The following is a 22,192-nucleotide window of genomic DNA, read 5'->3' on the forward strand; positions in this document are numbered from 1 at the left end:
CATGCCTATATTTCCAATGACTTAGGAGGCTGAGAAAGGAGGGTTGCAAGTTTGAGGTCAGCTTCAGCAATTCAGCAAGACCCCATCTCAAAAAATAAAAAGGGCTGGGGGATGTAGCCTAGAGGTATAGCACCTCTGGGTTTAATCCCTAGTACCCAAAACAAACAAGAAACTTCACCTAATATCTGGCACACATGTTTATGTACATTTTATAATGTGAAAACCAATGAACTATAAAAAAGTAGTTTTACAATTAAAAATGTATGTAAGGGATTCATGAACCAGTCAAGTAATATTTGTATAGGATAACCTTAGACTTTTAAAGGTCAATTGTAGTCATCTGTTAAACATAACAGGAGAAAGAAAAATGTTAAAATTTTTATTTCTGAAATGCTTTATTCTTTTAATCAGTATACATTATATTAAGTATAGAATTTCCTTAAAAATTAACAACTCTTGGGTTTCACTGTTAGGACATTGTTTTAGAAAGGAAAATATCTGGCTCTTTTGACTTTTCTTTTTAACATTTATCCAGGCTCCAAGTGGATTATCATATTAAGGTTCTTCTGTGTTATTTCTGTCCAAGTTGTGACAGCTAAAACAAAACACAAAATTATAACTTTAAAAAAAATCACAAAGAATGGTTATGCTTTCAAAATATACCTGTAAACACCCTAAGAAAATTCACTTTCATCACAGTAAAATTTAGGTTTCCTATTTGATTCACTGCATTCCTAAAATAATAATAATAAACTTTAACAACTGAATTAAACAAAACCCTGGGCTGGGGATGTGGCTCAAGCGGTAGCGTGCGCGCCTGGCATGCGTGCGGCCAGGTTCGATCCTCAGCACCACATACAAACAAAGATGTTGTGTCCGCTGAAAACTAAAAAAATAAATATTAAAATTCTTTCTCTCTCTCTCTCTTTTTAAATGATAAACTTAAACCAAATGTAAAAATCAACTAGCCAAAGACAGTGGACAGCAACTAGAAAAGAGTCACCACCCAGAAGGAGGGAATAGCCCTGACTGATTCCCAGGTTTTGTGGTTCTCAGCTGGTGTTATACTGGGGAGTTAGAACTGTGAGAGAAAACTGGCAGTCCTTCTTGCCTGGAAGAATCAGAGTGTGCTTAAAGCAACTAAAGAAACTGGAAAGTGAAGGTGGATCCTGGAAAGGAGGGAGAGACAGATGGGAATGAAATCCTTAAATTCTGTGTAGACATTCCCTAAATCTATCATGAAACCTGAACCTCTCATAAATGGGAGAGACTAAGAAGTCAGGATTTGAGATCCTGCCCAAGAAAACAGTTTGAAGTGAGTCCAATCAAGGTAACTGCCTATCTCCAAATCAATATTCTTAAGAGAAACAGAATTCAGTCTTCAAAACAGAACATTTATAAAGTTAAGAACATAATATGATGCTAATCAATATATGAAGAAATAGAAAAATGTGCCCCATACTCTAGAGACAACCAATTGTGACTGGCAGGGAGATGATCTTTATGTTGTAATTTAAAAAGGTTTTAAAAGCAGCTCTAACTACCTTCAATGAAGTAAAGAAAAATATGCTCCCAAAAAATAAAAAAAAAATCAGCAGAGAAAATGAAATAATGCAAAAGGAACCAAATGAAAATTCTAGAATTGATAAGTATCTCCACAAGACACTAATTAAAAACAACTAAGCCAATGGCAGAAAGATAGTAGAGGGAAAGGAAAGGTGAAGTACTAAGACTGAATCAGAACAAATTATATTCTATGCTTTTATAATTTTTTCAAAATGAATCCTATTTTGTATAACTAAAAAGAACCAATTAAAAAATATTGCTTGCCTGGGGTTGTAGCTCAGTGGTGGAGCACTTGCCTCACACATGTGAGGCACTGGATTCAATCCTCAACACCACATAAAAATATTGTGTCCATTTACAACTAAAAGATTAAAAAAAATTGCAACATAGAACTGACAAATACATTATAAAAAGCAAAAGAGAAACAATAAAAGACTTAGAGCAATATAAATTGTACATTCTGAATAGCAGAATTCTTAGGGATCTGTGGGACAACATATATGCCAAACACACAGTCCTACAATAATGCATAATGATGGGTCTATGTTCTGAAAAATATATCATTAGGTGGTTTCATCATCATGAAAACACCAATGATGTAAACTTAGACAAATCTGGTCTGAGTGGTACAACTTCCTATATGCATACCCAGGTTATTTGGTAATGCCATTGCTCCTAGGCTACAAACCTGTACATCAAAACGGAAAAAAATACAGTAAAATAGTATAAAAGATAAATGATGTGCCTGTATAGGCCACTTTCCATAAATGGATCTTATAGGACTGGAAGTTGGTCTGAGTGAGTGAAAGCTCAGAACATTATTGTACACTGTTGTAGACTATAAACACTATGCCTTAGGCTACATTAAATTTCAACACTTACTATCAGAATCAAGTACATAATATACATAACCATATGTGCTAAATATTATGAGTGGCAATGCAATAGGTCTGTCTACATAGCACCACAACACTTACCTAATGTGCTGCATTATGATGGCTCTGGTATCACTTGATGATGGGAATTTGTCAGCTGTGTTATAATCTTATGAGAGCACAGCTGTATTATATTGTATACATGGGCTGTTGTTGACTAAAAAATCATTATGTGGCTAGAGAATATGTAAAAGGAGTCCTAAAATGAGAAAGAAAATCGGGCATAAAAATATTTGAAGAAAAAAATGTCTGAAAATTCCCTGAATTAGTGAAGATATAAACTTAGCCAGGAAATTTATATCCAGTTTTCTCCAACCAAGACATATATGTCATACTCTTGAAGAGTATGACCTTATAGTTTTATTGAACTCTGAATGACTGTTGACTTATCAGAAAAAATGAAGGTTGGAAGACAGTAAAATATCTCAAGTCTATATAACACAACTAACACTGAAGAGTAAAGGTAAAATAGATATTTTCATAATAGGAAATTAAGAAAATTCACGGCTAGCATACCTGAGGCACGGTAAATTCTAAAAGATGTTTTTCAGTCAATACAGAATTTAAAATTTTTTGGAAACAGAAGAAAATGGAGAGTCATAAATATCTGTAGAAAAGCAAAGGATTTGTTTGTCATCATTTTTGCCTCAGTTGTGTATATCATTGTCCATTGTCTTGTGAAATTATTGGTGTATACACGTGTAAAATATGGGAGAATAGTTCTATAGTTGTAAGGTTTCTAAATTTAGTGCAACTGGACAATATTAACTCTAGTCGACAAATAGTTAAAGATGTATATAGCAGTATATAGCAGTTGCTTTAGAGATCATACTCTATGAATTAATAATGCATAGATGTAGCTTAAAAAAAATTCTGTAGATGAATTAAAATGGAACTCTAAAGTTTTCAAAAATCCAAAGGAAGCATGTAAGGAAAAACAGAAGAATCCTAAACAGGAGACTAAAAGAAAAGCAAATAGTAAAATGGTAGACAGATTCTCAGTAATTACATTAGATGGTAACAGGTCAAAGACTCTAATTAAAAGGTAGACACTTCAGAATGGTTAATTTAAAAAGTTCAACTATAAGAGAGAAATGAATTACAGTAGATGGGGTAGAGAGAGAAGATGGGAGGGAAGGGGGGAGAGTAGAGGAAAGGAAGGGCAGCAGAATACAACATACACTAGTTTGGCAGTATGTAAAAATGTGGATATGTAACCGATGTGATTCTGCAATCTGTATACGGGGTAAAAATGGAAGTTCATAATCCACTTGAATCAAATGTATGAAATATGATATGTCAAGAGCTTTGTAATGTTTTGAACAACTAATAAAAAAAGTTCAACTATATGCTGTCTACAAGGTAAGTTGAAAATAAATAGGTGGAAAAAGTTTTAACATTGCTACTCTAGCCTCTTATGCTTACCATTTGCAATGTTAATATATGATAAAGTAGACTTTAAGTCAAAGAGTTTTATTAGTTATGTAGGGAAATACCACATAATGATAAAAGTGGCCATTAGAAAAATGATGAATCATAAAATGTGTATATATCCAATAGCCCCAAATACAGAAATGGACAGAAGCAAAGGGAGAAAGAGAATTCCACAATCCTATTTGGCAATTTTAATAGCAGATGATAGAAAGGACTCACCCTCCAAACCAAAACCAGAAAGCACACTTCAAACTAACAGAGAAGCTGAGCAATGCTATCAGATACCCTGACCAAACTGATATTTACAGAACTCTATACATAACTTCTGCAGAAACTCATTTTTTAAGAGTATATGGAATGGTTGGCAAGACAGGCCTATATGTTAGGCCATTTAAAGAAATTTCAATACATTTTAAACTGAAGTTATGTAAAAAATGGTCTACAACTACAAGGCACTATTAGGTATTTATGAAATCCTGGAATATAAGAACAGTATTATAAATAATACTTAGAATAAATCACAAGGTAAATTACAAAATATTTAAAAGTGATAATGAAAATAAAATAAAAATTTGTAGAATATGCTTAAGTATTATTGTTTGGCAGAAATTAATTTTAAGGCTATAAATGCTTATTTTAGGAAAGCACTAAAGTTAATAAGTTTTCAACTTAAGCTAGGAAAAAAGTTAATAGATTAGAAATAGAAAACAAATGAGAACAGTAACAAAGGCAACATCTGGTTCATTAAAATGATAAACAAATTTGAGATTCCCCTTGTTAACCTAAATAAGACAAAAATTTCATTTATTGGGAAAAATAACTAAATAGACATTTCTCAAGAAGAAACAAATGGCCAACAAATACATGAGAAAATGTTCAACATCTCTAACAATGAGGGAAATGTGAATTAAAACTATACTAAAATTTTATCTCACTCCAGTCAAAATGGGTATAATCAATTATGGGTCAGCATCCCAACTGAAAGCTAAGATCAATATAAGATTGTTAGTGGCAACAATCCTAAAAGGACCATGTGGACAATCAATATGCCTCAGTTATTGTAGTCATTAACTTTAAAGGTGAACATAATTTTCCTGTATCAACTGAATATATGTTATTGCCCAGAAGTTACTTCATTTCTCAGGCCCAATCTATGACACTCTTGGCAAAATCAGATATACGGAAAGCTGAATTGAATTTTGCCTAAATAAGAACACTACTCCAATTTTAAATTTTGTCAATTTGCCTTTTCATAAAGAATTGGAATAATGAAAATGTTAGTTAAAACAAATTTTTGAGTTCTACAGTTTTCAACTGGTCTAGATGAATAGTTTTCTTTCTCTTGAAAAATATCAATGGTAACTTAAGAGAAACAAACTAAAAAAGGTATACTTTACCTGTTTTATAAACTGTGAAGCATTAAAAAGCTCACTGCAGCCATATAAAATGTGTTTGCCTTGCTTTCCCTGTAAAAAACAGAAATCATGAATAAAAACTCAGATCCAAGTGAGTAACAAAAAATATTTTCAGTTTTCCTATGAAAAAATATTAACTTGCTAGGACATTTTTGTTGTTAGTTTTGTGGATGGTGGTGCTGAATTTCAGTGTACATGTGTATCCTAAAACTGCTTGAAATAAAGAGGGATAAAGTGGTAAAATAGGCATAAGAATGATTTATTATACAAAAATAGGAGTATGATCACATTTCATAGGATCAACAATTATCCAAAAAAATCTAAGACCACAACATTCTTTTAAAGATCTATGCTACTTGAAGAAAAATATTAATTTGGCCATGTTTAGCATAGTAGGATATGATGCAGGTAGTACGGACTGTAATTTCAGTCTCACTAGTGCAACAGTATTTACATGTTAATAAATATCCTGTTCCACTCTGAAACTCTTCTTTTATTTCCACAGAATGTTGGAACCTAATTACAACACTGAAACTTCTCCACTAGAAAATGCAATTCCTATTTGTATTGTGAACTTGAAGTTAAATTCATAAGTTTTCTTTTGTAATGTAAAAAGTTTATCCCACAAAGTAATTTGATAATGCAACAAGGAATAAAAAAATTTGGCTTTGTTACATAAGAAAAGGACATTTCTGTGATGTGTAAACTAAATAAGCTGCTTGCCTTATATGAAGTAAGAATAAAAATAATAAATGAATAAAAAAATAAATAAAAAATGAATAAATGTCCTAGATGGCCGTCTATAAAGGGAAAAAACAAAAGCCACACCTTAATTATAATTTTAGGCTGGGTGTGGTGGCGCGTGCCTATAATCCCAGCTCTTCAGGAGGCTGAGGCAGGAGGATCACAAGTTCAAAACCAGCTTCAGCAACTTAGTGATGCTCTAAGCAACTTAGCAATGCTCTAACTCAGCAAGACTCTGTCTCAAAATAACACAAAAAAGAGCTGGGGATAAAGCTCAGTAGTTAAGCACCCCTGGGGTTCAATCCCTGGTACCCTCCCATTCCCCCCCTCCAAAAAAAACCTTTACAATTTTAGAAAATGAGATGGTATATGCAGCAATTACAGAAGGTCATATAACTAGGATTCTTGAGGCTATAGAGGACATAAATGAGCTATTAATAAAGGCAGAGATTATAGTATAGAAGGAGAAAGCAAGCCCAAGAAAACATCAGAGGGGATCAACATTTCTAAGACAGATCTCAGGATGTTATCTCAGTAGCACAAGACTCATCATTTTTAACTGTTAACTATCAAGATACATTCTAGACACACTTGTATCCTACCTATATATTGGGAGTTCATAATCCAAAGATAAAGTGTGTCCTTGCAACGATCCTGGGAGTTGCACTGATCAGGATTTTTTTTTTTTTTGGTGGTGGGGTGGTACTAGGGATTGAACTCAGGGGCAGTCAGCCACAGAGCCACCTCCCCAGTCCTATTTTGTACTTTATTTAGAGATAGGGTCTCACTGAGTTGCTTAGTGCCTTCCTATTGCTGAGGCTGGCTTTGAACTTGAGATCCTCCTGCCTCAGTCTCCAGAGCCACTGGGATTATAGGAGTGCACTATCGCTCCCAGCAGCACTAATCAGTTTTGGAGGTCTGTTTTTTCTTCCTGTTATACCTTGATCTCTACCTTACTAGAGCCTTATATGAAGTGAGAATAAAAATAATAATCATCATTTTCTAGTGTTAAGTGAATAAATTAAGATTACAAAATGTCATTCTAAGAATACTTTGTTTTTAGTTTTTTTCTGTCACTTCCTGCTATGTTACCCAGCCTGGTCCCGAAATCCTGAGCTTGAGAAACCTCTTACCTCAGTCTCTTGAGTAACTGAAACTTATTGGTATGTGCCACTGTGCTTGGCCTGTATGCAGGATTTTTTTTTTTTTAATAAAGCTGTTTTAATTTATTTATTTTAGTTTTTTTAGGTGTACACAATATTTTAATTTTATTTTTATGTGGTGTTGAGGATCAAACCCAGCGCCCTGCGCATGCCAAGTGAGCGCGCTACCGCTTAAGCCACCTCCCCAGCCCTTTATGCGGGATTTTTAAGTGATCTCTTAGAAGAGTAGTTACGTAAAGGTCAGGACAGCCACCAAAGAACGCTGTGCTCTAAAGATATAAAACTGAAACTATCCTATGATAGAATAAGAAGGCCAAAACATACCTTTATGTAGTCAACAAGATTTTGATATTCAATGTAGTTGCCTCCTCCCACCACAAAAACAATTGCCTACAAATGCAAACAAAAAACTAAATTGAAAGAAATAGTTAAAAACATTGTTATAATTTTCAAGCAACATAGTTTTTAGTCTGAAACCTATTCTACAATTGGGACAAAAACACTAGCTAGCCAAAGGCCACAGCTGAAGCATCTAATGGTATTTAATTAAGAAATTTCTAAAAAGTTTATACATTTATAAATTTTAATGCTTGTTCAGTGGTAAAATGAGATAGAGTTTTCAGAAACAATTTAAAGATAACTTCTTTTTTTAGTACCAAGGATTGAACCCAGGAGTGCTCAACCACTGAGCCACATTCCCAATCCTTTTTTATATTTTATTTAGAGAAAGGGTCTCACTGAGTTATTTAGGGCCTGACTAGGTTGCTGAGTCTGGCTTTGAACTTCTGATCCTCCTGTGCTGCTGGGATCACAGGCATGCACCACTGTGCCCAACACTAGAGATACTTATTATTCGTCTAATAAGTAATAGCAAATAAATCCAAAGGGCTTTCTTCAAAGGATGCTTTTCAGTTTGCAGTTATTTACTATGGGCAGGAAAATCAGAAAAACCAGCATTTACATAATTTTCTATATATGTTATTTACTGTATTTGCTGAGAAGTCTATTTGCATTTTAAATTAAAGCAGTCTTCACAAATGCATGGAATCCAATTTTATAAGCTCCACACTTAGAAAATTTTCACTGCAATCTGCAGGCCTTCTTTTTTGGCAAATTGCATAAGTTTCAGCCACTTTAAAGCTTCAATATAATAAGTATAAATAGTTTTATAAATCAGGAAAATACAGTTGCTGAGAATTAAAAAAAATCTTGGGGTACAGAATTGGATTTATCCAAATCATCATGCACTAATCATATTAGCCATGTTTATGACAAATTATTGTTCAGGTTACCTTTTATCTTTTCTAGGAGCACAAAATTTTCATGTGAAACTTACCTCCTGAAATGGATTTTTGTTCCTAGGAACTGAGCTGTAATAGAGAAAAACTATACTGAAAATCTCACCCATGGCTTTTATTATGGGTAGAACAGGTATGGGAAATACCACATTAACATATACTCCAGAGGTATGTTAGGCATTTACAGTTCTACCTCCTCTTTCTCAAGAGGGTAGTGGGTACTTGAGTTCTGCAGAGGAAGAAGCCAGAAAATGTAGAATACGTGTCTAAAAGGGAATTGGCATCCTATTGACTTTGAAATAAAATTCTAGAAAACTGAGGAGCAGGTCTCTGTATATATGTAGGTATTTTGGAGGTAAATTTCGACATACTTCAAATGTCATTTATGTTGTCTATGGGTATCTATATTTGCAGAAAAAATGAATAAACACCTATAAGATAACATAGGAAGAAAAAAGAAAATGGCAAGAGGGATCCGTATTTTGCAGTAAATTATATTTTCTTTATTACATTATTATATATTTAAAAATATTTCTTTGATATATAGAGATCTTTAATAAGGACATTTTTTCAAAGTTTTTGTGTTTCAGATACATGTTTGAGTGCTAAAACAGGCTGTACAGTGTGATTTACAAGGACAGTTGAAACTTTTTTCAATTACTCAGTGGCTAAACATAGCTCTATCACCTTTCCTAACATCTTTAGTCTGTCTAATTATTCTGTCAAAGTGGTTAGACATTCACCTGATCAAAAATGCTCCTAAATGCTTAACTTCCTTCTAATTCTGCCTCCTTCCCTCCTAATTCTGCCCATTATTTTTCTATAATTTATAAGCTATTTTTTGTATCACCATGAATTAAATCTTGAAAAATATCTGTAATAAACAAAGGCTATCTTACTATATCATGCCTGTCATAAAATACAAAAATTATTTATAGAATGTTTCACTGTCAGCAAATGTTTTTATAGCAATGGTTTCCAAGAACTGGATTTTGTAGGCAGCTACATTAAAAAAACAAAACAGTATCCAAATATAAAGCTCCTTTCTCTTCATTTGGTCTGATAAAAATATTCTTAAAACACACATTATCCAAATTTCCCTCCCCTACACTTAGTTTGTAATGCCAAAAGCCCTCCCAAATAAGAAAACCCCAAAACAAAACAAAAGAAAACAAACACCTCAAAACAAAAACCCAGTAAACAGCTACATGTATTTGTATATATACTTGGAGGGAAAAACAACAAAATACTATCTTTAATACTATCTTTGAGAGATTAGCACACAGATTGCTTCCTTTCCAGTTTTTCCACACAGTTTAAATTTTTAATATTAAGCAGTGCTGCTTTAGAGTACAAAACCAATTATTTTCATGTTTGGGAAATCCTACAACATATTATAGAAGACAGAAACTGTTTACCTGTCATTGCCACGTAGCATTTTGGGATCGAAATATCTGTAGTCGTCAGTTTCCTATTTAAAAACAAAAAACCCTTGACAATGGAATTTTTCTTTAGAAGTTCTGGCATACGGTTATCTTATATTTATGAATCTATCAATTTTGTAGCGTGTAAAACAACCACCCCTAACATTTAACGAGTAGTTACAATGTGCTAAGCATCATTTAAGTGCTTTATGTGAAATTACTCATTTAATCCTGAGTTTCTCAAGTAGCTACTATTACTATCCCCATTTTTCAGATTGGCAAGTTGAGGGGGTACTGAGAGGTTCCTAAGGTTACATATGTAATAAGTATGGGAACTCTAGCACTGGCAACAAGGCAGTTTCAATGTCCAAGTTCTACTCTCATGCTATAATGCTTCTCAAAAATAAATCTGAAAAAAAAGTCTTTTAAGTCTGAAAGTAGTTAATGTACTGAAGTATTTTTGTTTTTTAGAATTTTATCTGTATAAATTTTATCTCATGATTTTACCGAATATATGGAATACCTAACACAGGTACACATCTCTTATCTGAAATTTTTGGAGTGATATGTATTTCAGAGTTTAGGATTAAAAAAAATTTAGATAAGTAATATCAGGCATAAACTACATATAATATGGGTAGCACCTCATCATCAAATATGTTAATACTTCTATATATATGAACATTAACAGAAAATAGGATAAATAAAAACTATAAAGAGCCTCAACTGCAGTCCAGGTCAGATTTTGCCACCAAATGACTTATACAGAATCTTTTAGTTTTCAAAGCTTTTTGGATTTTTCAGAAATTGTGAATAAGGGGTTGTGGACCTCTATACTATACTGGAAACTTAACACTTTGATTAAAGAAGTTGGAAAGTATTGCTCTACTACTTATTGAATAAGGACTTTCCATTCTCTGCCTGCCTCTCCTTCCATAGCAGAATCATCCAAAGAAATTCATCTTTTCTTCTTCTGGAGTGTAGATGGTTTCACTAAAACCTGATAAAGTACAGATATACTACATGTGTTGCTACTATTTAGTTCCGCACCCAATAGTAGATACTTTCAATCAACCACAGCACCCTCAGTAAACCCAAATGTAGTGTCAGAATCCTCCAAGTAGTTTGCTTCAAGAAACCACTACCAACCAGATTTACAAGGCAAGAATAAACCTATCTGATATCTTGCCTTAACTTTATTAAGACAAAGGAGAACACTTAATAAATGTGATAAGAATGCATCTAAAAATAGGTAACAGCATTTTAAAACATTTGAGATAGGATACATTCAAGATTACCTGCCAGGTCTAACTTAGTACACTTTGCTATCTCTTCAGCATTTTGCTAATCTCCTCAGTGCCTCCAAATCAACTTGTCCATCTGGGAACAGGAGAGGTATAAGAGTGCAGGCAGCTACCTCACCTAGCAGATGGATGAAGAAATGCTTTCAAAACAGAAAACATTTACTTTTTCTAATTAAAGTATCTGTCTGTAGTAATGTGCCTTCAGTTCTATTGACTTTATAACTAATAAATGAACTTGTAATTACAACTTGGAGAAACATTTAAGACCCACGATTTAGCCATTGATGTGTTTTGCCAGAGAAATACAGAAGGATTGTGTATGCTGGGATGAGTACTAGACTGGAGGACAATAGTAGGATTTTTATTGTAATTCTGCTACTAAAAAGGTGTGACCTGGCAAGTTACTTAACCTCTCTAGGTTGCCTTGCCTCCATTGTTAAAATTATTTAGGATGTTTCCTTAAACTCTATTTCTGTGATTCCATGGTTCTTACCCTAATCAACAAAATATAATGGTAGACAATTTGGCTTGTGGTTAAAATTCCAGTGCTGCCACATACTAGCTGTATATCCCTGAGCAAGTTTAATGACCTTATTGTGACTCAGTTTCTTCATCTATAGAAATGAGAATAAAGATAACAATACTCTTCTTGGAAGGTTCTACTGAGGATTAAATGATATAACAGGTAAAAAATGCTTTGCATGGTTCTTGGTACTTAGTAAGTATGCAATATCTGATAATATTTAATAAGTATGCAATAATGTTAGGTGTTAATTTTGTGGTCATTATTTTTCATGTCAACATCAAAGGCAATAATAAAATATCATAATTTCCCTTAACCTCTTGTATATTTGGCTATCTAAATGTTATTTTTAATCTTTATTACTGTTTGGAATAATATGTTCCAGCAGTTTACTGCCCATTACAAAGCAGTATTCTCTGATACAGACATTAATGTCTCTCTTTGGCTTTTCAAGAAGTACTACTTCTTCATATATTCTAGGATACGGTGACAGTCTACTATTACTATATTATATACCACTATTATTTATATTGATTCCAAAATGGAAGAATTTAATCCTCTCAGATTATCCTTACAGATAATTCTTCCATTCTTTTCATAATGGTAATTGATGTTGGATATTTTATTAGGCTATGTTTCCATATGACTTAAATTCAAAATTTTATTTCTGTTAATTTCTTTTAATGTTACTGAAATAATATTTATAATTACCAGAAAAGTCCCATTGATCTGAACATTCTATTCTCATTCTTTTTCCTTTTTTTTCCAGGGCTGAGGAGTGAACTCAACCTAGCTTGTGCGTGCTAGGCAAGTGCTCTTGCCACTTGCTAAATCCTGAACCCCCTCATTCCTTTTCAAGTCTGGAATTGTGTGCCTCACTGCCAAATCTACAATGATTCACATCAACCCAAACTGGATTTTTTTTTTTTATATATTGGGGATTGAACTTAGGGGCACTCAACCACTTAGCCACATCCCCAGCCCTTTTTTGTATTTTATTTGGAGATAGGGTCTCACTGAGTTGCTCAGAGCTTCACTAGATTGCTGAGGCTGGCTTTAAACTTGTGATCCTCTTGCCTCAACTTCCAAGCTGCTGGGATTACAAGCATGTGCCACTAGGGTTTGGATGAGGGTAGGATCATGCTGCCATTTATTTATTTATTTTATTTGGCACCTGGGATTGAACCTGGGGGCACTTAGCCATTGAGCCACATCTCCAGTTCCTCCCCTGTCATTTAAAAATTTTAAATTTTGGGATAGGGCCTTGCTAACTTGCTGAGGCTAGCTTTGAAGTTGAGATCCTCCTGAGCTGCTGGGATTACAGGCATGTGCCATCACACTCGGCTTCCATGCGTTTTTCTTTATACCAGACTCTAGCCATAGTATCAGGATAGTTATTTTTACCAAAGAAATTCTGAGGACTTTTGTATTTCTTTTTTGAATTGTAAACAGACAGCTTGAAAACTATTCAAGTAAATGTGATAATATTTACCAATGATTTCTCTTCCTCAATTTGCTTCTTCAGTCCCAAAGACTTCAGTGCCATTTGAACATAGGCACTTAAAATTTTTACTATGCATATTTCTCCTAATTTAATTTTCTTAAACTTAAATTGGTCTAATCCTCTTTACACTATACCAACTAGTCCTTTTTCATTTATAGAAACTTGCTCCTTAAGATAAAATTTACATGTAATTATACACACAGAAAATAATATACACTTAATTTGGATGGGAGTTGACCAGAATGTTTGTAGCAGTGGAGAAAATCAATTCCCAGTATCTGTGATAATGGCTAAACAGGGCTCTTTTAGAACATGAACTCTTTTCTTTCTCTGATTATTCTGCTATGATTAAAAACACAAGAAATTCAATCTGTATCATTACCTTTCCCATTAGCCAGTTTGATACATTCAAGAACTTACAAGTTCAATGTAACATGCTACTCACAGGGTTTGATTTCATCTCCATGAGATTGTCTAAAATACGAGTAACAGGAAGATTCTGTGAAAGAGATTAGTATTTTATTAACAATAATAAACCAAAGTTCCTTTCTACTAACAAGACAACCTAGTAATTTTATAGTTAAGGATTAATCATAATTAAACACATTCTAAGATTAAGTATACTGCAAGAGTTAATGATGTCAGATGTAAATATCCTTGGCACTTAAGTGTCCACAGAAAAATATCATTCTCAATGAAAAGCTTCTTTTAATATGTAGGCGTATTCAGGTTTTAGTAGACAATATGTTTGGGCTTTTTACTGTTGAATATTTGCTTCTCAATATTAGTAACTGCAATCTTTTGTTCTGATCAAGAATATCACTGTTAACTTTTCCTTTTGTCAGTTAAGAGTTTTCTTTACGGATAGTTTGAGTTCTTTTCCTATTTTTTTCTCTTTAATTTTTTTTCTTCTAATTGCTCTGGCTAGTTTCCAGGACTATGTGCAAAGAGGCATCCCTGTCTTGTTCCAATTTTTTGAGGGAATGCCTTGCATTCTACCAGATCATAATGGAAGGAAATTAGAAGTCAATGATAAAATAAAACATAGAAGCTACTCTAATGCCTGGAGACCAAATAATACGTTATTGAATGACCAGTGGATAGCAAAAAGTCAGGGATGAAATAAAAAAATACTTAGAGGTAAACAGAATAGCGATACAACATATCAAAATCTCTGGGACATCATGAAGGTGGTTCTAAGAGGAAAGTTCATTGCATTGAGCTCATTCATTAAAAGGATAAAAAGTCACCAAATAAATAACCTAACATTTCATCTCAAAGTCCTAGAAAAAGAAGAATAAACCAACACCAAAAGCAGAATACAGGAAATAATTAAAATCAGAGATAAAATCAATTAAATTAAAAAATTGTACTCTAATAAAATAGAAAATCCTGAAGACATCAACAAATTTCCAGAGACATATGACCTACCCAAACTGAATCAGGAAGATATAGAAAATTTAAACAGATAAATTTCAAGCAATGAAGATGCCATCAAATTCCTACCAACAGCTGGGTATGGTGGTGCATGTCTGTGATCCCAGGGGTTCGGGAGGCTGAGGCAGGAGGATTGCTGTCAAAGCCAGCCTCAGCAACACTGAGGCACTATGTAACTCAGTGAGACTCCGTCTCTAAATAAAACACAAAATAGGGCTGGGGATGTGGCTCAGTGGACAAGTGCCCCTGAATTCAATTCAAAAAGAAAAAAAAAAAGAATGGGATGGTATCACACTAAAAAGCTTCTTCATAACAAAGAAATAACCAAGAGTGTGAAGAGAAAACCTACAGAATGGGAGAAAATCTTTGCTAACTGCACTTCAGACAATCAGAATGGCAATGATCAAGAATAAAAGTAACAATAAATGTTGGTGAGGATGTGGGGGAAAAGGTACACTCATACATTGCTGGTGGGACTGCAAATTGGTGTAACCACTCTGGAAAGCAGTATGTAGATTCCTCAGAAAACTTGGAATAGAACCACCATTTGACCCAGTTACACCATTTTTTGGCACATACCCAAAGGACTTAAAATCAGCATACTATAGTGACAAAGCCAAATCAATATTTATGGCAGCTCAATTTGCAATACCTAAGCTATGGAACCAGCCTAGGTGGCCTTTAACAGATGAAGAGATAAAGAAAATGTGGTGTATATACACAAGGGACTATTACTCAGCCTTAAAGAAGAATGAAATTATGGCATTTGCCGGTAAATGGATGAAACTGAAGACTATCATGATGTTAATTGGAATAAGCCAATTCCCCAAAACTGAAGACCAAATATTCTCTCTAATATGTGGATGCTAACTTATAATAAGCTGGAGTGAGGGTGGGGGTGGCGAGAAATATTAGTTCACTGGATTAGAAAAATGGGAATGAAGGGAAGGGAAGGGAGATAGGAATAGGAAAGACAGTAGAATGAATTGGACATAACTTTCTTATATTCATATATGAATACATGACTAGTGTAACTCCACATAATGTCCAACCACAAAAATGGGAAGTTATACTCCATGTATGTCAAATACATTCTACTGTCATGTTTAACTAAAAGGAACAACAAAAAAGTTTTCCTTAGAAATTCAGTAACTTTTAAAAATAAGTTTGTAAAAATGCACAAAATTAATTGATCTAACAGATTTCTTTCATTTCTAATAAAAAGACGTTTGAATACTTTGAAAAATGGGGATATGAATACATACACAATTTTATTGACCATTTTTATTTTGCCTAAGATAAATTCCAATTTTTCAATATCATACTGCATTATCTTTTTTACAGAACAAATTTGACTCTGAACTTGAAATGTACAACACCAACACTGGTGTTGGCAGAAGTCTGTTCTTTTAACATGCTTATAGGATTTGGGATGAGATATACTATTGTTACATTTCTATCCAACAAGTTTGATTAATTTGAACATAAGAACACTGAGTACAGAAAATTTACTAAATGACTATACTGTCTATTCAAAGTGCATTTCTACTGGGCTGATATTCTGCCCATTTTGAACTGGTATTTCCCTTGTGAACTGTACAGAATAATTTTCTATTTGAAACTTCACACAACAAAAGCAACATTAAATCTGATTGTTCAAAAAAATGTAACTAAGGATTTAAAACAAGGATTTAAATTTTCTTAGGTCATAAAACATATTGTCACTAAAGTGGACTAGCACTAAGGAAAATGCTATTTTCCCTAGAAAAAACAAAATATTTTTCCCCTTTTACTAGATTATGAAGTAAAGATCTTTTAAGATGGTCTCACACAAGTGAAATTAAATTAAAGTTATTTCATCATTTTCTGAAATTTGTGTTGGCCAGGAACTTTTAAATATAAAAGAGAACCATATGTTCAAACTGAATGTATTTCCTGAATAATCTTTAGAATAAATTTAAAAAGGTGGCTTCAAAATTTTACCTTTTTTGTTTCAAAAAAAATTGAGTTTGTTCATTTATCAATAGGCCTAAACCATAAATTTCTCTAGGGATGGAGAAAACTATAGTTAAGTATTTGTTCCAAGTAATAAGAACAAAAGATGATGAAGCACTTGGCAACAGTAGAGAAAGAAATAATACATTCTGGAGCAATGGAACATTACAAATTATTTGGCAAGACTTTAGTAAAATTGAGTTTTTTTTTTTAAACCCATTTTTCTATTTAGGCTGAATTCTGTTTAGCATTTTGAATTGCACTATTACAGCTATGCAATGGAGAAAAAAAATCAAAAGATTTCACATATGATAAATCATGAGTCATCTTTTATACTTTTGAAAATAATTGGAAATTTGGACACTTAACCAATATTTCATGATAAATCTTCATTTAGTATAAAAATTCCCTAAAGGATGCAATTACATTTTACTTTGTGCTTTATAGTTCTGCTATCTCTTATAACAAGTCTGTCAATAAATACATTAAATAACTTAAGAAAAATTTCTTTCTAGAAAAATTGTTCAAAAATTTAAAAGCCCAGGGACAAATCTTTCTTATATTTTCTCCTGGCCTTTATGATCAGACACTAAATCAATCAACTATAACTGCTGTACCATGTAATATTCACAGATTGCCAGAGATTAAGGGCAACTCCAGTTGAAGAGAATGATAAAGGAAACACATAATGTCTTTTTTTTAAAAAAAATATTCATTTTTTAGTTTTCAGTGGACACAACATCTTTATTTTATTTTTATGTGGTGTTGAGGATCGAACCCAGCGCCCCTCGAATGCCAGGCGAGCATGCTACTGCTTGAGCCACAACCCCAGCCCACACACATAATGTCTTTAAAGGGATAAGGAAGAGTACATTAGAAAACAGCTTTTAAGATTTGCCACCAACTGGCACTCTATTCAGCTGTTTTCTTTGCCTAAATGAAGGCTTGGATTAATAATTTTTAAAATAAATTACAGATTTAATTGACTTTTATTGACGGAAAAACTGGGTTGTAGCATCTTAAGTAACAGAAGAGAGAAAGCATCAGAACAAAACAGTATATCTCTTTTTGCTTAGCAGAGACTGTTAGTTTTTAGAAACAAAATAATTGTGTACCTCAGTAAGATATATAAATGAAATTTAATAAAATGAAAAACATATTAATTGTTTAAAAAATTCCCAAGCATATTTTTCTTTTTTTGGAAATCACTATTTAGAAATAAAACTGGAAGCATTATTGTAGGTTAGTAACACTAAACGGATCAACTACCATTAAATTTCTAATAATTAGTAGAAAGCCATTACAGATACAGATTTGAGAAAAAAAGAGTCCTACACACACAAAAACCCTAAATTAAGGATCAGTTTTTCTAAAATACTCAAATTTCAAATACATGAACTAGAAATTTATGTATAGAAAAAAATATGGTAGGAAATTTGTGTCTAAAAACCCTGACTTCTTACTTTAATACTGTTTTGTAGTTTTAGTCATTAGAAAAGTTTAGATAAAAATAATGCTAACTTCATCTCTGCTGGGGTTATTGCTTAAAAAACAAAACAAAATATGCAAGAAATTCTAAAAACCAATTTAACAAGTGTCAGCTCTATAACCAAAACAGAGAATTTTTTCCCCCTTTGAGTTCTAGAATTAGCCACCTCTTGACCTATATTGCCATCTGCTCTGTGGTGACTATTTCTAACTTTTTCCTCGCGTCCCTAGGCTTGGAATGATACTTTGATATGGAGCTGAAAGCAGGGCTGGGACAAGGGTTGCTGCTGTCCTGCATATCAGAGCTCTGGAGAATGAAAAGGCAGTTCCTTAGGAAGGATGCTTATCTGGAAGGCTTTGATTAGTACAGAATAAGATGGGATGCGAAGACACTGGGAACACTTTGGGAATGAGGCATATATATCAGTGCTAGAAGGGTGGAAAGTTGCCAGTGAAGATAGTAAGAGAGGGAATAAGATTGATCATCTCTTTTCAAAAACTGTAAATTATAAAACAGAAGGGAATCTACAGAGCAAACCCAATACTCTTACATTAGAGATGAGGAAACCATAAAACATGTAAGGTGGTTTCCCCTCAAAAATCATAGCATGTAATGGCAATAAAAATGAAGAAAACAAATGATACGCAAATTCGTGAAGTGTCCCATATTTTTAGCAATTAGAGAAATACAAATCAAAACTACTCAAAGATTTCATCTCACTTCAGTCAGAATGGCAGTTATTGTTGCTTATATTCTTAACAATAAATTTTGATGAGAATGTGGGCAAAAAAGGTACACTCAGACATTGCTGGTGGGATTGCAAATTGGTGCAACCATTATGGAAAACATTATGGAGATTCCTCAGAAAGCTTGGAATGGGACCACCATTTGACCCAGTTATCCCACTCCTCAGTTTATACCCAAAGGACTTAAAAAATCAGCTTACAACAGTGAAGCAGCCTACTCACAATAGCTATAAACTATGGAACACAGGTGCCTTTCAACAGATGAATGGATAAAGAAAATGTGGTATATATACACAATGGAATATTATTCAGCCTTAAAGAATAAAATTATTGCATTCGCCGGTAAATGGATGGAGATGGAGAATTTCATTCTAAGTGAAGTAAACCAGTTCCAAAGAACAAAAGAATGAATGTTTTCTCTGATATGTGGATGCTAATTCACAATAAGGGGGTGGGGAGCTAGGGAAGAATAGAGGTACTGCTAATTCACAATAAGGGGGTGGGGAGCTAGGGAAGAATAGAGGTACTTTCTAATCCAAAGTACCTCTATTCTTCCCTAGCTCCCCACCCCCTTATTGTGAATTAGCATCCACATATGTGCTCATAGGGTAATAAGGCCCAATTCATTCTACTATCCTCCTTCCCTTATACCTGCTCCCCTCCTGTGTCAGCCTCCTGAGCTGCTGGGATTATAGGCATGTACCACCATGCCCGACCTTCAAAACAATATAATTTTAAGGGGCATAAATTATTCATAATGCTCCAACTGTGAAACTGATGGAACCAATCTCTTAGCAATCTCTTCTTCTTTTTTTTTTTTTGGGGGGGGGTACCAGAAATTGAACTCAGGGCCACTCAACCACTGAGTCACATCCTGGCCCTATTTTGTATTTTATTTAAGACATGGTCTCACTGAGTTGTTTAGTGCCTTGCTATTGCTGAGGCTGGCTTCAAACTCCCGATCCTCCTGTCTCAGCCTCTCGAGCTGCTGGGATTACAGGTGGGCTCTTCTTTTGACACTTCTTACCTCTTAGTTTCCAAATTGCCTCAGAGCCCCCATTGCCTTTTTAAGTATTAGGACGTCGTAATTTTTTTTAAAAATATTTTTTAGCTGTAGTTGGACACAATACTTTATTTATTTATTTATTTAATGTGGTGCTGAGGATCGAGCCCAGCGCCTCACATGCACTAGGCGAGCACTCTACCATTGGGCCACAACCCCAGCCTCATGACGTTGCAACTTTTAAAATAGATTTCTGTGAATTTAAAATAAATATTTCTAGAACAACAAGCTTTTTACTGGAGGGAAAATTCATAATATTCATTAAGAACAATTAGAAATGTCCACACCCTTATATTTCATAATTCAATTCTAAGAATTTATCAGGTAGGTATAAGTAATATGAGGTGAATACTCACCCAGAAAAAAAAACTAACATTTAAAGCTTTGGTATATATCCTTCTGTACTCTCTATTTTTTCTTTTAAAAACCAACAAAAAGCCAAATGCAGTGGTATACACCTGTAATCCCAGCAGCTAGTAAACTGAGGCAGGAATAGTATAAGTTCAAGACCAGCTTAAGCAACTTAGCAAGGCTCTAAGCTACTTGGCGAGACCTTATCTCATAATAAAAAAAAAAGAACTGGGGATGTGGCTTTGTGGTTATGTGCAGTCTCTGATACTAAAACAAAACAAAAACCAACAAAAATGATCATTTGGATTTGCTGTTTTGTAATATGACTTTTCTTTTTTCTTTTTGTTACTGGGGATTAAACCCAGGAGTTCATATCACTGAGCTATATCTCCAGTCCTTTTTTATTTTGAGACAGGCTGGCTTTGAACTTGAGATCTTCTTGCCTCAGCCTCTCAAACTGCTGGGATCACAGGGGTGTGCCACCTACACCCAGCTATAATATGACTTTTTTTTTTTTCTGGGGGGGGAGGTGCTTATCCATGGAGTCACATCCCCTGCCCGTTTTTATATTTTTGAGACAGGGTCTTGCTAAGTTGCTGAAGCTGGCTTTGAACCTGTGCTTTAGTCTACCGAGCTGCTGGGATTACAGGTGTACATCAATGTGCCCAGCTACAGTATGACTTTTAAGTTCACTTTGCAGAATAAAATGACTCATACAGACCCCTAGTCAATACATATTTTGTCTTATGCTGATCTTATTCTTTTTTAATACCACGGCTCTTCTGATGGTAGTACCAGATATGTTACATTGATAGGGGTAATCACAGATCATTTCAAAGTGAGAATTTGCCTCTGTCAAAGCAGAAGTCATCTGCAATGTTAAGAAAAGCAAAGGGATTTGAAGTCTTAAAAACAAATTGTTTTTATATTTTATGAACTCTAAAATAAAACAAATATTGTGTTAGCACATTAAAATAGGGCAATTTAAATGCTTCTTGCAGGTATCATTAGGGGACTTGGCAATACTGTGCACCAGTTTAAAAAAAACACTTTAAAAAATATTTTTTTTAATATTAAAAAAAATATTTAGTAGTAGTTCCTTGCAAGAGAAGAAGTAGAATGGGAGGTATTAATTAGAATTCCTGAGATAATGAGGTTAAAAAGCATTCCCCGAATAAAATGTTTAGAATCATTTAAAGGAGAAATTTGGAAATTAATCAGCCTTGTAATTAAATGAAGCAAATTAGGATTTTTACTATTCTTTACTAACGTTCCATGGTTTTTTGTAATAGAACATTACTTATTCAAATAAAGAATTTGAATAAAGAATTTACTTTTAAACTAGAAACCCACTTTATGAAAAATTAAAATATTATGTGGCAATTCATTTTTCAAATAATGTATTTTCATAAACCCGATGACAAAGAAAAATTAAATATGAGTAAAGTTCAAATGAGCCAATCTTTAAAAAGTATTAAGATTTCAGAATTCTCATATTCTTATATATACCAATTAAGGACTTCCTGACCTTATTTTATTCCTCATTTGTTCTCAGTAGTCAACCTGTCAACATTTATGTTAAAAAGTTACTAGTATGCTTTTGAACAGGAGCACTTACTTGCTGTTTCAAGACCAAGTTCTTCACTCCTTCCATCACAAACTGAGATCCTGTATTCATGACTCGTGATAAGAGACTAAGTAGAGGCAAGAGAAGGACTTCAGTAAGTAAAGCTTCTCCAATTTGTTACAGATATAATATCTGCTCGCTCACACACTGCATGCTGATGCTCACTGTACCTAT

At 33.7% G+C, this 22,192-nt stretch overlaps 1 protein-coding gene across 2 annotated transcripts in view; it reads right to left on the reverse strand.

Annotated features, from left to right (window-relative positions):
* Positions 1–365: 365 nt before the first annotated feature.
* Scfd1 (sec1 family domain containing 1) overlaps positions 366–22,192 on the reverse strand; it is a 91,331-nt gene continuing 69,504 nt past the window's right edge. Inside the window, exons 19-25 of one of the 2 annotated variants that reach the window (XM_078050267.1) lie at positions 22,010–22,085; positions 13,756–13,809; positions 9,974–10,026; positions 8,594–8,627; positions 7,582–7,647; positions 5,333–5,401; positions 366–595 (exon numbers count right to left, since the gene is read on the reverse strand). In XM_078050267.1, coding sequence (XP_077906393.1) covers positions 572–595; positions 5,333–5,401; positions 7,582–7,647; positions 8,594–8,627; positions 9,974–10,026; positions 13,756–13,809; positions 22,010–22,085 — 376 coding nt within the window. In that variant the 3' untranslated portion in view covers positions 366–571. Of the gene's footprint in view, positions 596–5,332; positions 5,402–7,581; positions 7,648–8,593; positions 8,628–9,973; positions 10,027–11,277; positions 11,402–13,755; positions 13,810–22,009; positions 22,086–22,192 lie in introns of those variants that run through there. The other variant, XR_013439044.1, reaches the window with a different exon arrangement.

Source organism: Ictidomys tridecemlineatus, chromosome 5 (assembly GCF_052094955.1).
Source record: "Ictidomys tridecemlineatus isolate mIctTri1 chromosome 5, mIctTri1.hap1, whole genome shotgun sequence".
In the NCBI taxonomy this organism is placed as follows: domain Eukaryota; kingdom Metazoa; phylum Chordata; class Mammalia; order Rodentia; family Sciuridae; genus Ictidomys; species Ictidomys tridecemlineatus.